Source organism: Prionailurus viverrinus, chromosome C1 (assembly GCF_022837055.1).
Source record: "Prionailurus viverrinus isolate Anna chromosome C1, UM_Priviv_1.0, whole genome shotgun sequence".
NCBI lineage: Eukaryota > Metazoa > Chordata > Mammalia > Carnivora > Felidae > Prionailurus > Prionailurus viverrinus.
In genome coordinates this window covers 92,918,945-92,936,741 of record NC_062568.1, presented here as the reverse complement: position 1 = coordinate 92,936,741, position 17,797 = coordinate 92,918,945, and the positions used below count along the sequence as shown (strand labels likewise).

Genomic DNA, 17,797 nt, shown 5'->3' with positions numbered 1-17,797 from the left:
TCATCCCTATATAGTAGTTTAAAAATTACATAATTACCATTTTAAGTACTACTTGCCTAAACATACTGAGTCACAAAGATGGCTCATTTATGGTAAGAATTCAACTCACCTCAGAAGAGAAGTAAAGACACTTAGTAAAGAGTTCTCTACCAGTTTCCAATTTCTGATAAAATGACTGTTGTTTAGCATGATTTACAAAAGGAAATGGTGAACGTTGGTTAATGGGCTCAAATAAGGTTAGTTAGAGACTCAAGTTCCATTAAGAACACTACCTTGGAATTTTATTTGCTGTACTGGCTTCTCAAGTCTTTAGAATTTAGCTCAACTTGTTTATTTTAATAAAGGGCCTTGCTACTGTGATTTGTTACCGCCCCTAGTCCCAGAAATACCATTCTGGAAACTGGAATCACCACAGAACATTACTGCTATTCTTAAGAATTTAATTTTCAGGTTAGTTTCTCCCCCCCCTCCCTGCCCCCAGCATGTACCTGGTTCCTTCATAAATTTCCCAGATTTTTGTAAACTAGCCCATAGAACTTCTTTTTTGTTTCTCCTATACACAAAAAATTGCTACATAATATCTATGTAACCTCATTTTCTATTTCTAAGGACAAAGAACTGACTGGTTCTTATGAATTATTTTCTTTTCTACTTTTTACAGTCTATCTCCTAAAATCATAATGGGTTCAACAATCTTCTTTCTGTATTTCTCTTCAAGTGGGCACTTTACATTGTAGATAATCATTAGGCCGTATTCGGCAGGGAGCAACTAACACAGGTTTCTATGATATACAGAAAACTAGTTAGAAATGTACTGTACTGAGTCTTCAGTCTATGCGCAGAAGCTGTAAGGTCAATAATGTTTGGAACCAGGGGCGTTGGTGGATTTGCCATGCCCCAAAGCCACGTACTCCAAAAGGTTAGGCTGGATGGGCATGACTGGGTAGTTCCAGAGCATCCACATAAGACAGGAAAAGTTCAGAAGAAGTGAGGGCATAAACTTCCCTTAGGTGTATGCAAAATAACTCCCAACTTACAGAATATACTGGTGTCATTTATTCATTATTCCGTTCAACAAATAATTAAAGTGCTTCCATAGGTGCAAAGCACATACAGCTTGTTTTTATTTTTAGCCAGTGCTCCACTGTGTGTATTTGTGCCACCAGAAAATGAAAAATACAAGTCACATAATTAACAGACCCCCTGAAAAGCCAGAAACTCCGTCTATCTGTGATAGATGGTAGAGTGCAGGCATCCCGCTTTCTACCATTCTTCTTTACAGAACCATTAGCAACCTATCTTTTAGAAATGTTATTCAAATTAGAATGGCTCCCGAAAGTGAAGACTATTTGGGGAGGAATACAAAGTGGGTTGGCTGAAAATACCCAGTGAATAAACACTGAGTTCTATTGTTAGCATACACATCATTCTCTGCCATTTGGATATGGATTTCAGAAATTTGTGACAACCAATGAAAAAGTTTAAATATCCATGGCACATGTGTTTACTCTGGAAATAAGCCACCATGATTCATAAACAGAGACGATAGATCCTTAAACATTGTTCTCAAAAAGCCTGAAGTTAAACTAAGCAAAATGGAAAAATTCATGTACATGCAACAGCTGTTAAAAGTAATTATAATATTGGATCTTGATACGAGAGCAAAAGAAATACAACTTTTTACAGAGGCAAGATTCTCTATAATAAACATTTGTTGTGGTTGGGACCAGGAAACAGAGATAGACCAATTTTTTTCTGCATAATTTTTGAGTCATAAATTATGAATGATGCTGTAACAGATAAAGCAGAGAGGAAATTAATTTAGGAGATGAGATCTATTGTGCAATTCAGAGGCTGGTTTTAATTTGGGGAGGGGGAAATTATATTTTGATGTTCGGCTTTACCAAACATCTTTCTTTCCCTGAAATAACCTGCAATTTCTCATTATTTCCCTGAGGAGTCAAGGAAAGATGTTCATACCAAAGTGCAAAGGGTAAATTAGCAACAATGTCCCAGCCATATGGAAAAGTGTTGTCCTGTAGAACTTCCTATGGTGATGAAAATGTCCTATCTATGCACCTTCCAAAATGGTAGTCACTGTCCATATGTGGCTTTTCAACACTTCAAATGTGGCTAGTATGTCACAGGAACTTAATTTTAATTTAATTTACAATTTCCATTGCACCACATGGTTAGTGGTTACTGTGCTGGGCAGTGCAGTCTAGAGGATAGCTCTGTCTTTTCCCTTTCTCTCAGCCAATTAGGCCAGACAGCTGGGGATTATTTTTTGTACGTTGCCCCTGTGAAGCCTAACCCTTTGCTAGCTTAGCCTCAGAAGGGCTCTAAGCAAGGCTCATGGGAGCTTGTCTGAACAAATATACACATTAACAGGATTTGAAAACACCCAGAAAACAGCAAAGATCAGCCTTCCAGACCCCTTTGCCAATTCATTTGTCTCCCTACAAATCAGATATAGTCTCTGGTGCTTTTTCAGGGATGGCTTCAAAATGATTCAAATGGCTTGACTTTCCATGACTTTTCATGTTATGAAGGAAAGTAAAGAAGGAGCTCAGGGAGAGCATTTAGATAAAGGCAACCTGAAAACACTGAGGCAGGATATAGGAGGAATCGTGTGTGAGCAGGAACTCTGCACAGAGAGAGGTATGAAAGAAAAACAAACCCCAGCAGAATTTTTGACTACAGAGGGAATGAAATGAAGAAATGTGCTGTGGCATTGCATAAAACTCTTCTTTGCTTATCATGGAACACAAGATTACTAACGTTAGTCCCCAAAGTAATCAATTATTTCCTGACTCTGTTCCAAAGTTTACTACAGGACACCTTCTGTCCCTTTTACCTGTTTATTATTTGTTGATGTATTTCTTTATCTAAACGTAGCTTTAAAAAGTCAGAAATTTAAGAGACATTCAATTTTTTTTTATGATTTTATTTCTGAAGATCTCTTTTTTAAATTTTTTTTTCAACGTTTATTTATTTTTGGGACAGAGAGAGACAGAGCATGAACGGGGGAGGGGCAGAGAGAGAGGGAGACACAGAACCGGAAACAGGCTCCAGGCTCTGAGCCATCAGCCCAGAGCCTGACGCGGGGCTCGAACTCCCGGACCGCGAGATCGTGACCTGGCTGAAGTCAGACACTTAACCGACTGCGCCACCCAGGTGCCCCTAGACATTCAATTTTAAAGACATTCCTTGAAAAGGAAAAGAATCAGGGTTCTGATACACTATGCCTTGTCTATGGAGATCCTGGAAACTTTCAAACTAAAGTAACTTCTTGTCAATAGCATTTCAGTAGCAAAGATTGTTTCCACATAAGCACATACCTGAAGGAGCAGATCAGAAGTTGGTCTGATTCGCTGTTGGAACAGGATGCTTAACGTTCGATTCTGTTGTTCTAAATCAAACACTCTTGTTTTCAACTTTACACATTCCTCCCTTAGATCCTACAACAAACACAGTGAAAGAAAAAAAAAGTCCATAACTGAAAGACACCCTTGCATATTATAACCATATTTTATCTGATATTTCAGACACATTAGTACAAAAACAGTATTTTTATCCTTCAAAGCCCCCAGGAATAAATCACACACGATGCTTTCTTCCACAGCCCATTGTCTGATAGAATTATTATGTGCAGGGAAGACCAATTTGAAAAAAAAAAAAGTACCTTGAAATCAGAAGTGCATTAATCTAGTATGCTATTTTTGAAGATGGTAAATGCTAGCGATATGAAGTCAATTTAAGTTTCCACCTATATATTTTGCCTTTTCACTGTCTTCATAAAAGCAATCATAAAGCACAAACCACAAGGACAATAATGTTTTTGCAGTGAATAGAGATGTGATGAACTAAAGAAACTATCACTTTTGATAGAGCCTTTTGCTGTCATTTGTGGAAACAAGTTGGAATTTTCAATGCTGGGGCTAATAGAGCCAGTGATGCATTTAGTGAGAGAGAGGCAACTCTGAAGTGAAGGCTTTAAAAGGCCACTTGAAACTGCCCATGCTCTGAACTAGTGCATTTCCATGTGTTTGGAGGGGTTCATCTTGGTGCTGGGGAAGAAGTTGAGTAACCGTACCTGGGCATCCTTCTGGAGCAGCACTTTCGAATAGTTCAAAGACCACAGAGACCTTGTCCCCAGCTTTCATGAGGGAGACTAAGGCACAGGGGCTTTAGGACTCTCTGGAATATACCAAGGAGCTGTTCTGCAAACCAATTTGTGATAACAATACGTGCAGTGCTTAAATGTCTACACCCTCTTTGATGGGGGTTGAGAAAGACCAAGTAGAATAATGTCCCAATTCAGAGTTCTTTGAAAGCTGACCCTTTCCTACATGTCAAACTTGGTATTTCTCTATTTCCTAATTTCTTTTTTTTTAAAGGCATCTGCTCTTGCCATATGAAGAACAACTGTCTGCTGTTTTGTTCTCAAACGCTCTCATGCGCTCCTGCTACCCCCTGCCCCCACCTGCCATCATGTTCCCTTCTCATCTACCTCGTTGTTCATTGTGACTGATGTCCATTTCAAAACCTGTATCCTCTCTGACACTTCTTTAAAAAGTTTATTTTGAGAGAGAGTAAGTGTACACATAAGGGAGGGGGAGGGACAGAGAGACAGAGGGAGAATTCCAAGCAGACTCCACACTGTCAGCATGGAGTCCGATGTGGGGCTCGAGCCCACAAACCATGAGACCGTGACCTGAGCCAAAGCTGGATGCTCACAACTGAGCCACCCTGGCTCCCCTCCTCTCTGATACATTTATCTGGCATCCCCCAAAGACCATTCCTTTTTCTGAACTCCAGTAAGCCTTCAGTACCTCTTACAGGACATTTAGTATACACTACTTTGTACTGATTTCATCTTTCACGCTCTAGACTTATCTTGTCAATTAGATGGCACATCCCTCAAAGGCAGGCATAAGAAGACAGACCAATAAACAACACCACAAGCAGTTTGTCCTTTCACTCTTTTATTCCATAACCCCGCAAAGCACCACATACAGTATGACCTTAATAAACTGTGTGATTATTTTGGTAACCGGGATGATGATGATGCCAAATTCTATTCTCTAGTGTTAGTGTGACTGAGGCTTTAAGTTTCTCAGCACTTCTAGTTTGTGCTTCTATATATTCTGATGTGGGACAGCTACAGCCTTGCTAAAGCTCTGCAAGGAAGAGAGAGAGCACCAGGCAACAGCTCTGATCCCCAGGCCCTAAACAAGAGTCACACAGGTGAGTGTGCCTGTCCATTAACCTTGTGTCAACCTAAGTGTGAAGCCAGACAGTTCTAACTTCTGAAGCTTTACCAGAGCCTCATTATATCCAGTTGTATTTCTTCTATTTACAGAGGGCAGGGAAATAGGCCAAGGTGTGGCTCACGGCACAACTTACACTCTCCTCATATTTTTAGTTAAATGGGTAGAGTTTATGCATAGGATGGTTACAACTGATTGTAACCTACAAATGCAGAGGCATAGAAAAAGAAATGTCATGTTCTTTTAGGCAACCAGGTCCAAGATATAGGAAGGCAGCAGCCATTCAAGGCAGGGGCAGAAGTGTGTGTGCGAAGGGTGCTTGGGTGGCTTAGTCGGTTAAGCACCTGACTTTGGCTCAGGTCATGATCTCATGGTTCATGAATTTGAGCCCTGCATGAGGCTCTGTGCTGACAGCTCAGAGCCTGGAGCCTGCTTCGGATTCTGTGTCTCGCTCTTTGTCTGTCCCTCTCCCACTCACACTATGTCTGTCTGTCTGTCTCTCTCTCTCAAAATAAATAAGCATTAAAAAAAGTGTGTGTGCACATGAGCAATATGCATTTGTCAGAGGCCACTTTGGGGGCCTAGGCACCGCTCACATTAAAGGCTAAACTTGTTTCCTTTATTTAGAATTCAACCTCTCTCTGTGTCTGACTTATTCTACTTTTTTCTCTTAACATGCCTATAACTCCTCTGCACCCAAACACTAATTGTTTTCAGTACTGGTAATTAAGTAATTAATAAAACTTGACTGTGAGGTAAATAAATATTAATAGTACCTATTGTGTTGGAAAACATAATCATTCTCATCTGCAGGTGAAGAAATGCAAGTAGAAACACACAAGTGAGGGTTTGCAAGAAAGGAGACCTGTAAGGAATAGCACTGATGATTTTTTTGCAGCAAAACTGAGATACCTTGAAACAGTTCTTCAGATGGGTGAAAAGAAAAAGACACACACACACACACACACACACACACACACACACACACACACACACATCAAGCTATTCTATAGAGATTTTTGGTACAGGTGCCCAAATTTCAATGGCCATTACTGTTACTTAAGATGGTAAAAGTTCATTTAGCAGGGACACGAATTATTGACCTGGAAAACTGTTCATTGCTCTTGGCTCATCTAGATCAGCACATGGCAGAGGGGGAAATAGAAGGCTTTAGGAATGTGACTGTGGTCTTAACGATCATTGACAAACAGAATTGAGCTGGTCTGAGAATCTGTTGACATAAAAGCTCATAATCGCCTATATTGTTCTAAATTCTTGTTCTCTTTACTTAAGTCATGGATGGTAAGTGATGTCAGATAGTTATTATCTTAAGAAAATGTATTAAAAACCATGGATGTGTGCCCATGTGCACACACATAAGCACAACCAGACTGGGCAGATGTAAAGAGCACGAGAGAAAAACAGTAATTTCTCTTACCACTACAGTGAGGCCTAGGCTGACATAAAGGGACATATGACACATATCGGCTGGCTACAAGAACCATTATTCTGACCCTGACAGTTATAGAGGTGAGACCTAGACTATCCTTCTGGTAAGGCGTTAGAAACAAATGAATTCTCCTCTGCTTAGATGCTATCACTGGTTTACAGTGGGGGCTGGGCCACCTGTTCTCTCTCACATCCTTCTTTTTCTTTTTTCCTAGCATGTTCCAGGCCTCAAGATGAGTACCCCACTGAAAATATAGGGTTGTGTCTTCTGAAATGAGAAAGAGGCCTTATATAAAATTTTATTTGGGGGAAAATGATGCCAACAGTTTGACTACATTTAATCTCACATAAGAAAGTACATGGGTCTTTAGGTCAAGAAAATAGCCAGAGCTGTTTTCCTTGCAATCTGTGCATGTCACTAACAATTGAAAATAGTAAGAGAGTAAAGCTGAATATGAGGGCAAAATATACTGAGCAATACTGGTCTAAAGGACCCTGTGTGTCTTCATGATCTCAAACCATAACTTCCCTGGAGTATCCATACACTATAATCCTGGTAAGTTTCATCTGCATCTGGGGCTAAAGAAGATTCTGGATCTACTTCTATATAGTACCTATGAGTATAGCTGCTTTAATGCATTTAGAGCTAAACCATTATCCATTGAAGTCAATTTAATAACATGTTGACTGCTTAGGAGTAGGACAGATACTGACATCACTAGAGTATTGTTGAAAACTATATCTGATTTTATCATGCAAAAATGATACTATAGTGGTAAAACTGTTTCAGATGGAATGCATATCATGGGAATACACATCAGATTGGGAGTTAGGGGTCTGGACTCTGGTCCTCATTACCCGTACGACCTTGAAGATGTAATTTATTCTGGTTTTGTCTCCGTTCCTTTACCTGTAAACCGAGCGACTGCACAAAACAGGGCTTTCAAGAGAATGCAAGTCTCAGCTGCTTCATGAGATGGCTTTTCAAGTGTCATCTAATTCCTTCCCTGAAGCTTAATGGCCACCACACCTACCTGCTTCTCCTTGTAACAGTCCTTCTCAGGGGCTGTCACTGATATATCCCTATCTTTTCCTAAGATGCCAAGACTTCTGTAAAAAGAAAAGTCCTTTCTCAGACTAACCAAGGGCCTCAACATCAAATATCTAAAAGGCACGGCAGATAACAGAGATGTGTGCCTGCATCAGGCCAGCCCTAATGAACAGGGAGTCGTTAGTCCTGTGGCAAACTGAATACTGCAAGCCTTCATCCCAAAGGCATTTGGATTAGAACATCATTAATCTGGGTGATGGCTGAATAGTTTATGTAATCATAGTAAATTAAGCTCATTACCAAAGCTAGTTGACAATCTCAGTATTAGATGCTTGCTGATAAGGTCCCTGGCAAGTGTGAGATTCTAGGGTCCAAAATAAGATGGATTCTGAGAAAGCCCAACTCCAGATTTCCAGAGTCAGTTTTGACTCCAATATATGCTTTGGAGATCCCGCATGGTTTCCTTGCTAGCCAGAACTGGAATGTTCCCAGAAGTTTTAAGAAATCCATTGGCTCCCTCACCTTTTTGTTCTATTTCCTGCGATCTCAACTAATAATTGAATTTCAATCCATCTGTTGATTTCCACAGCCTCATCCCTGGCTGCTGAGCTACAGTGGGGAAAAACAGTAAGTGATCCAATGGAATCTTGGGGGCTGAACACCGCAAAAGGAAGCGGATGGATTTGGAGTGTAATAACCTTAGGCTGAACATATGGGCTTTGCCACTTCCTGCAATCAGAGCTACGGGAGCACTATTTCCTTAGTCCTATCTTAATGGGGTTGCGGTGAGAACAAAATGACTTAGTGCATTTAAAGTGCTAGATGTGAGGTAGGAGTCCTTGTAAGTGCACAGTAAATACGAACATATCCTCTCCAGGGGACTGGATCCTGCACACACCAGAGCCAGCCAGGTAGACACAGGTGGCCTGACTGCCCCTCCACAAGGGATATATGTAGAAGTTTGGAGTTCTTTCAGACACAAGCTACAGAACTCTGTTTTGCATCTACCCAGTGGCTGCACTGCTGGATTCTACCACACAGAACCTTATGCCGTGTAGGGAAAGAAAACAAAAAACACCATGTAAATAGTTGCTTACTCGAAAGAACATGCAGACAAAGCTGAAGTTGATATGCTGGAAAATGGCTACAAGAAAAAAGATTTTCTTCCAAGTTTGGTGATAGTGGCAAAAACATAACAAAACAAAACAGAAAAATCTATGGCAGTAAAGAACCTAGGACAGTTACATTTTCAGTGAGTGTAATTGACTTAATGAAGATAAAATATATTTCAGACAAGAATTTGAGGTGAGCCTGAATTATTGATTCACTTGCACTTGTAGCCTTGGACCTATGATTTGGAGTCATAAATGGAAGTGAGCTGGGTTTAATATTGTCACTTTAGCTTTATTGATCTAAAGGATGGACAATCTGCTGTCTTAAGGGAATCCACAGGTTTCTGAGATAAATTGAATTACTTGACTAGAACAGTATATGTACATTTAACAGAAAGTGATAAGTTCGTGGAAATAAAATTTTTTATCAGTATTGGGAAAAAGAAGTACATTGTTATTTCAAGATGCTTATCTCGACCAATTCATGAGATGCCAGAAAAATGCTTCTTTGGTTGTTCGTGGTAGATTTTCTTTGTGTCATAACAAAACAATAAACTCTAAAACTGCATGGTTATGACTGTAATTTCACCTCAAAACAAATTTTTTTTGTGTGACTTGGATAAATCACTCAAGATTTCTGCTTTCACTCTGTGCCAGCTACAACCTCTTTAGAATCAGTTTTTTTCATCTGCATTTGGAGTACATTTTATTTCCTATATCATGCTCTTAATTAAAAAGAAATCTGAGTCCTTTTGTAGCAATTTTACGGTCCCTATAAAAACCAGGAAGCACACGTTTCTGCAGAACATGATTCTTTTGGAATCCTGGAAACTCCTGGCATCTCTTTTTGCCTCAGAGTGTCCCCGAGGTATGCTATCTCACACGGCACCATGTCTTGTATGTCTTATTGCTTAACGGTACCAAGGTAGATTTATCTGTTTACTAGTTATTACTTGGATTTGTGTAGCTATTTTTTTGTGGCTGACCTGAAGGTCCCATTTTCCTTTATATTGTATCTGATGGCTTCCTTTTCTCTTTCCTGAGGCACTGTTAAAAAAGATGGGCACGAGAAGGTTTCAACAGTTATACGTAGAGCTCTCAACAATGCTTCCTTCATTCCTAGGTTTGTAATTAAATGAGCAAAGAGTTTCCACCAGGAGGAAAGCAAATGACAAATTAAAGCCTTTGAAAAAGAAAAAAAAATCAAATATGTTGTGACAGAAATTGTGAGATGCACAAAAAAAAAATCTGTTTTTCCCACTTTTCCACAATACTATGACAGTCAATTTTCAGCTGGGCACATACCCAGGATAAAGGCTTCATTGTCAGCTTCCTTAGGTGTGGCTGTGTGACTAAGGTCTGTTCAAGGAGATGTAAATAGGGAGGTAAGAAAGCTTTTGGAAGTCTCTCTTAAAAGGCAGCTAGTGTGTGCCCTTTACCTTCATTTGTTTCAGCCTTCCCTCCTTCCTGATGGCTGGAATGGGGATGTGTTGGCTGGAGCTAAGCAGCCATTTTGGACTGTGAGGTGACCTTGGGAATGAAGGTCATATTCCACAGAATAACAAGATAGAAACCAGATACCCCATGGAATTTATGGAGCAGAGTCACTGTATCAACCCTATACTGCCTACCTATAGATTTAGATATGAAAAAGAAATAATAGCTTAGGTTGTTTAAGTTACCACTATTTTGGATCTCTGTTACTCACACTGGAACCTAATTCAACCTAATAGGTGTACTTAAATCTCTTTATTTATGTGATATTAATGCAAAATCTGAACCAGTTAAAATCATTTGAAACAGAAAGCCATGATATTTTAACAAAAGTAGTTGAGAAGAAAATCTAGCAAAAAATATTATCACAAGGCCTCCGTAGTGTAAATTAAAAATGATATTTATTTACGTATCTCCATGAGAAGTGGTCAAGCCCTAATAAAATTATGTTTAATGAAAAAAAATTAAAATGTCACAAATTATTTTGCTATCATTAACCATGTATTCCAGAATATGCCACATGATCTAAGATTTTCTTTTACAGAGGAAGTCCCTATCTCACAGAGAGGTAATTCAGAATACACAGAGAGGTAATTTCAGATTTAGTAATCTGAAAGAACTAGAATTTAGCTTCTGAAAAACACTATAGAAAGAGATGGAAAAGTTTCAATAAAATGGACCAAAACAGCCAAATTTGAGCAATTATCTCCCTCTGCCCATTCTGGCCCAAACACATGATTGATCTTCATACTATCTGAAGCCAGAATAGGGACATGGTATAGGAGAAGACATACAAATCTCATGCTCAAAAATCATCACTTGTTTTTATCCTTCAACTTTACTGGGGAATAATTGACAAATATAACTGTATATATTTAAAGTGTAAAATGTGATGATGTGCTACACCTTACAGGGTGGGATGATTACCAAGATCAAAATAACTAACACATCCACACCTCGCAGTAGTTTCTTTGTTTGGCGGTGAGAATGCTTAAAATCTACTGTCAGCATCTTTCAAGTATGTAACACTGCCATTTTTTTTTCCATTTACCATGAGCCAATCCCTATAGGAACTCCCCTATGTGCTTTCTTTCAAAGAATGGCCACTGCAGTTCTGGGAGGGGGGAAATGTTATCCCCACTCTACAGAAGAGGAACTAAGACCCGGAAAAATTAAATAATTTCCCTAACCTCTAAGACCTCTTCCCTGAATTTTAGGCTTCTGTTAATGCTGTCCATGAAGGCTATTCATTTTATAGGAATTGGAAGAATCCACTGATATATTTAATGTCTGTATTTACCAAATAAATGGGTGCATGGTAATCTTTCATCTTCTATTACTTTACCAAGAGTTTGAATTTTAGGATTCTATTGGTCACTGATGTTACTTTGTATGCCCATCTAAAACACACACAATTTTAACCTAAGTGAATAAATAGAAAAGTATTGCATCTATCAATCACAATTTCCTAGTTTGACAATATGAGTTCCAACCTATTCACATAAGTACCTTGAAAATAATAAGTCAGAAAGTGACCTACCTTTTGAGTGAGCAGAGCTTGCACAACTTGGTTGGCTACCTTTAAAAAATAAAGAAAGAGTTGCCATTTATAATAATGAGACTTTAGATGCATAGACTCTAATTTACCAATGTGTTTCCCACAGCTTATTCTACCTAATTAGCTCCTTATTTGCCTCTTTCCTCCCCATGTAGAGAACCTGATTATTTTCATAATAGGCCTATCCTTCTAGGTAATATTTTGCTTTTTTCCAAAGGTGACCTTGTTGCTAATTAAGATGGTTAGGTTGGAAAGATCATTCATACCTTGACTTCCACATTTCCATATTTGGAAAAATAATATCCTTTCATATGTAAAGTACTCCAAGAAGGCTAAAAAATGATACAGTGTAAAACACAATCCTAATTATCTGTACACAATGTCTACACTTTGCTGATTTACAATGTCCTTTGCCTCTCCTTCCTATACTTCTGCTGTGTGACTATTTCACTATTTAAAATGACTTGGAATAGAGATAGGTTTGAATGGTGAAGGATGAGAGCAAATCATCGTTGTATCTATGTTCTTCTTACATCCCCCATATCTTAATTTGTGCCATCCTTTTGTCACTGCTACCAAGAGCAGAGTCCGATAGTTGGTGACTCTTGTATCTATTTCCCCCTTTCTACTAAGTAATAAACTGATTTTTCAGCTGAGTACATTCAAATACATACCCTACCCTTCCTTGTAGCTAAGTGTCACTTTGTGACAAGCTTCCGACTGATGAGTTATAACTAGACTTTTCTTGGGCTTATAGAAAGTATCTAAGAAGAAGAGGGCTCACCCTTCTTCTTCCTTTTCCTGTCTGGGATATAAAACTGATAGCTGGAACCTCAGCAGCTACCTTGACAGTGAAAGTCACTGAGCCTGGCCCTGATGATACAGGGAGTTAGTTGCACTATCTCTGTACTTCTATGAGAGAGGAAACATAAATGTCTACTTTTTTTTTTTTTTTAGTTTCCTCCAATATGCAAACATATGGAGTTCTAACTCATATATTAACATAACCCTAGTTTTTTTTCAGGTATCAGGGAGGTTAGGGCAGTAGGAGAAGCTCTCCTCAGTAGAAGCCCCTCTCAGCCCAAGAAGGTGAATCTTGATTAATTTAAACCAAACACAGCAATTCCATTTAGTGAATGGTTTAGGAGTGGGTATGTGCACCATTCCAGCCAAGGGCCTCATATAAAACTAGCAACATGTCTCTGGTATTTTGAAGATCTGGCATTTTCTCTAGATAACCATTCATCATTTCTCTGTGCATTTGTGCTAACATTTCTTTTTCACCTGCAGGTTTCAAAAACACCATATAGGAAACCACTCACTAAACTTGACCATAACCTTGAAACTATGTACCCATATAGCTACTATTGATGAAATTAAGGTGGGCAGGTGAATTACACAGTGTTTTTCAGGTAGTACATAAACTGTATACACTTAATGTGATCACTGAAACTTATAGCATTGAAGAGCAATATTTAAATGTCTTAGACATCAGGAGAATGTCTAATGTCTCATTCCTTTCTTCCTTCATTTATTTAGTATAAATATGTAGAGTATTTGCAAAGCTAGATGACTGGAATGTGTTCCTTGGTTCAAAGAGAATATAACTAGTAGGAAGTTGGCAAGAACACAATTATAACACAGTGTGATAGGCATGTAATCATCTTGGTAATTCTCACATTCAACCAAAGCCTGACGGACACGCTTTCATTTTTTTCTCTTGATAACCTATTTATTTTTGGTGATACTCAACTATGTGTGCTTGTTCTCCTGTCTAGTATAGTGGAACAGATTAGGGTAAGAATGTTTTCATGGAGCTTAATTGTTTCTTTACTCAATATTGACAAAGTAGTGCATCCTTAACGACAGTTGGCTACCAATAAGTCTCACAGAAAATTAAAATACAGGCTGTCATCAACTGTGGTTCGGAGGCATTCACAGCACAAGCAGTAAATGATTAAAATCAGATTACCTATAATTGATTAGTTGGACTATAGGCAGAAGAGGTTTTTTTTTTTCTATCAGAATCCTTGCCAAATTTACATTGCTGATATTAAGCAAATTAGAGAGACCTTTCATTAAAACTAAATATAGTTTTGAAATAAAAGCATTATTGATTTATTTTTTTTGAAGTCCATCCCAAGTTAAAGAAACATATGTGAGGAATCTCACAGACAAAATTAAACTGTATTTTCCTTAACTGGTACTTTTTTCTTTTTCCTTTATCATTTAATTTATACATGATCATAACAGTGATAAATGTTATTCAGACTTACAAATTGACCAATAGTGTCATCTTGAAAATCTTTCAGTTTTTAAACATTCATTCCAATTCGTAAGTCACTGAGAATTTAAAGTCAAACTGGAGGTCATCCATTTTATTCTTGGCAAATTAAAAAAAAAAAAAAAACAATACAACAACAGAAGAATTCAACTATTCACGCAGCCTGAATCAGGAACAAGGCACCCAAATTAATTCATACCATAAATAATTTAATGCTTTTGGATCTCAAACTTTGGATTTGATTTACAGTCTCATAAAACTGCCTAATATCAATATTTTCTTTCCTTTCTCCAAACTGGTCCCTCACTTAAACCGGGCTGTGGAACAGTGGTCACATAAAATAGCTCTCTCCATGATTTAACGGGAGACATAAATGAATATCCTAACTGTAACAGCCCGCAGGAGGAAATACGTTCTATCTTTGCAATCCGAGTATGATGCCCTATAGGCTCCATCTCTGACACAGCTCCTACTGGCAGGTACTTTGGACAATTGCTCTACCTAATAATTGAACAAAGATACACGAATGCATTATTTCTTTACCTACTGACATGGGGTTATATTACCCAGAAGGACTCGCAGGTCCTCTGCAGAAGAGCAGGCCGGTTTGTACAAATGCTTTCCCAGGTACTGTCTATAAAGACAGTTTCCTGGGTTTCATTACTACTTTCAACAGCCAGCTTCCCCGAAGCATCCATAGAACAGCTGTTTGGAGCTTGCGCCTGCAACCTCTAATAGGTTCACAAGATGACCCCTGGAATGGGCTCCTGCCCTCATCATAGAATTACGCCCTTAGCACTTGGGTTGCAAATAATCACACACCCACAGGCCCAGCTAATGAGAACAAATAACTTCCAGTGTCACCTGACAGCTTTTCTCTCCAAAGAAAGGAAAAATAGCAGCTGGGCTGGGCCAAGGGGACTTGAGACACACTGAGCAAAGCTGACAGTCCTTAAGCCTCTGGCTTGTTTTACAACCTGTCTTAGGCTCTCTGTGGAGACCTCCCTGCTCTGCCTCAGTGGAGCAGGACTATAGGGGAGCCCGAGATGCCAAGGAGAGAGCCCAGGTACCTCTCTTTTCCCCTGGGTAAGAATTCTCTCAGACAAGCCAGCCCCTCTGATACCGGGCTCATCTTCCACCCACACAAGTCTTTGTTCTTCTTCTTCTCCAGCAGGCTTCCAGGTGGCAAATCCCACCCCCAGTCCCCTGTTGCCGCTGCACTCCCCAGGAAGCAGGTGGGCAGAGGGAGGAGTCAGGGCTGTGGTATTGTCTGCTCTTACTTTCAAAATCATCCCTGAGGCTGGATGCGAAGTCACACTGGTGTGGAATAAACCACACTTATTCCAAGAGGGAGCCAATCCTCACCACATCCAGAGGACAGCCAGGGCTGGGTCAAGGGTGGTAGAGTGAGAAACTCAAAATGTACCAAGCTCTGACAGGGCTCCTCCTGCCTCACAGTCCTGCTTTCATCCTTGCAGATGCTATTTTATCACGCAGAGCAAGTGTCCTACCGGCACGCCCCTTTAAAAACCTTGTTAAGAAAGGACAAGTTTTGGAAATTGTGCTTTGGAGAAATTTTCAATGCTTCTGAGTTTGATTTATCATACTGAGACAGCTGGGGGTGAGCGAGTGGAGTCTTGGGCAGAATCACGAGAAGGACTTGGGTTCAAATGCTGCCCGCGTTAATTATACACTGATATGTATGGGGGAAGGGGGGGCAGCTTAACTCTATACATCTATGGAGGAGGGGGAACTGACTACCTCTCAAGTTGTGAAAAGTGCATGAGATGATAACTATAACCGGAAAAACCACCGTGGACAGTATCTGATAAAAAAGCAGTCACCCAATGAAAGTTAAATCTGAATCTGAACATTTGAACTTCAAAGACTAAAATGCATTTTCGGGTAAGTAGTTAATGAAGAATGGTTTGAGAATAAAAGATGTTATTTACATAGGAATGAAGTGTTTGCATGTGTGTGTTTATAATATGCATGTATAAATATGAATCACTAAGTACCTATATTATTTATTTGCTCTGTAAAATACTGGGAGTGGGAGAAAATCATCTAAATGTGTATGTGGGATTGCAGGGAAAATTAACTGGGAAATTAATTTGGGGCTGGTAATCTCCATTCATTAATTTAGTCATTCAACAAATACACATCAAGTGCATCATATGGGCTACAGATTATGTCGGATCTTGGAGAAATAATGGTGAATAGAACACGGGTGCTGCTTCATGGTGGTTAGAGTCTGGAGCAGACACAAGAGGTCCCTTATCTGTTGATTTCCTGGTCCATTCTTGCAATGGGCATTTGAAGCATGTGAAAGCCACAAGCAGGATCATCCCCCATCTCCATCGATAAGACACTGCTTTTCAAGATTCCTTAGGACCCAAGCGAGGGACACGCACTGAGAATGTCTGATGATTCCACAAGTCCTGGCTTACAGCATGGGAATCAGAGAGGAAGGTCAGAACTGCTCTTAACAACGTGCTATTGCCTTTATTTAGCCTTGGTTTAAAAGAAATTCTGGGGCTTCTTTTTTTCTTTTACTGAACTACCTCCAAAGTCGAGTTTTTCCTGCCATTGTGCTCTGAAATAGAGAGCACAGAAAAGTCAAAGACCTCAAATGTGGATCCTCACTGACTATAAGGAACTCGCCCTATTCTGATGGTTTGAAGAGGAAGGCAGGTTCTCTAACTTCTGTGTGCAAAGGCTCTGCCTGGGAAGTCTGTTAGGTTGCCAATTTCCTCACACTCCATTCTGCTTGGATTTTCAGCTATTTAACTGAGTGAGGTATGAGGATATGCACTTATTTTTATTTTTTTCTGTGTCAATTTTATTTATTTTTCAAATTTTTATTTAAATTCCAGTTAGTTTTCATATAGTGTAATATTAGTTTCAGGTGTAGAATTTAGTGATTCATCACTTATATGTAACACCCAGTGCTCATTACAAGTGCACTCCTTAATCCCTATTACCCATTTAGCCCATCTCCCCTACCTCTACAACCTCTCCTTGAGTAACCCTCAGTTTGTTCTCTATATTAAGCATCTCCTTTCTGGTTTGTCTCTCTTTTTTCCCTCCTATGTTCATGTATTTTGTTTATAAAATTACACATATTACTGAAATATGATATTTGTCTTTCTCTGACTTATTTGGCTTGGCAAAATACACTCTAGTTCCATCCACGTGGTTGCAAATGGCAAGATTTCATTCTTTTTGATGGCTGACTAATATTCCATTACATACATAGACCACATCTTCTTTATCCATTCATCGTCAGTGGACATTTGGGCTCTTTTCATACTTTGGCTATTGTAGATAATGCTGCTATAAACATCCAGATGCATGTATCCCTTTGAATCCTTATTTTTGTATCCTCTGGGTAAATACCTTGTAGTGCAATTGCTGGGTCATGGCGTAGTCCTATTTTTAACTTTTTGGGGAATCTCCATACTGTTTTCCAGACTGGCTGCACCAGTTTGCATTCCCACCAACAGTGTAAGAGGGTTCCCCTTTCTCCACATCCTCACCAACACCTGTTGTTTCCTGTGTTAATTTTAGCCATTT

At 39.3% G+C, this 17,797-nt stretch overlaps 1 protein-coding gene and 1 long non-coding RNA gene across 5 annotated transcripts in view; one reads left to right on the top strand and one right to left on the bottom strand.

Annotated features, from left to right (window-relative positions):
- NCKAP5 (NCK associated protein 5) overlaps nt 1–17,797 on the bottom strand; it is a 969,870-nt gene that overhangs the window by 193,879 nt on the left and 758,194 nt on the right. For all 4 annotated transcript variants that reach the window (XM_047870291.1, XM_047870290.1, XM_047870289.1 and 1 more), the window contains 2 exons: nt 11,920–11,958; nt 3,342–3,461 (listed from right to left, as the gene is read on the bottom strand). In XM_047870291.1, the coding sequence (XP_047726247.1) occupies nt 3,342–3,461; nt 11,920–11,958 (159 nt within the window). The remainder of the gene's footprint in view (nt 1–3,341; nt 3,462–11,919; nt 11,959–17,797) is intronic.
- LOC125172362 (uncharacterized) overlaps nt 1–17,797 on the top strand; it is a 77,122-nt gene that overhangs the window by 26,246 nt on the left and 33,079 nt on the right. The gene's annotated exons all lie outside the window — the stretch shown is intronic.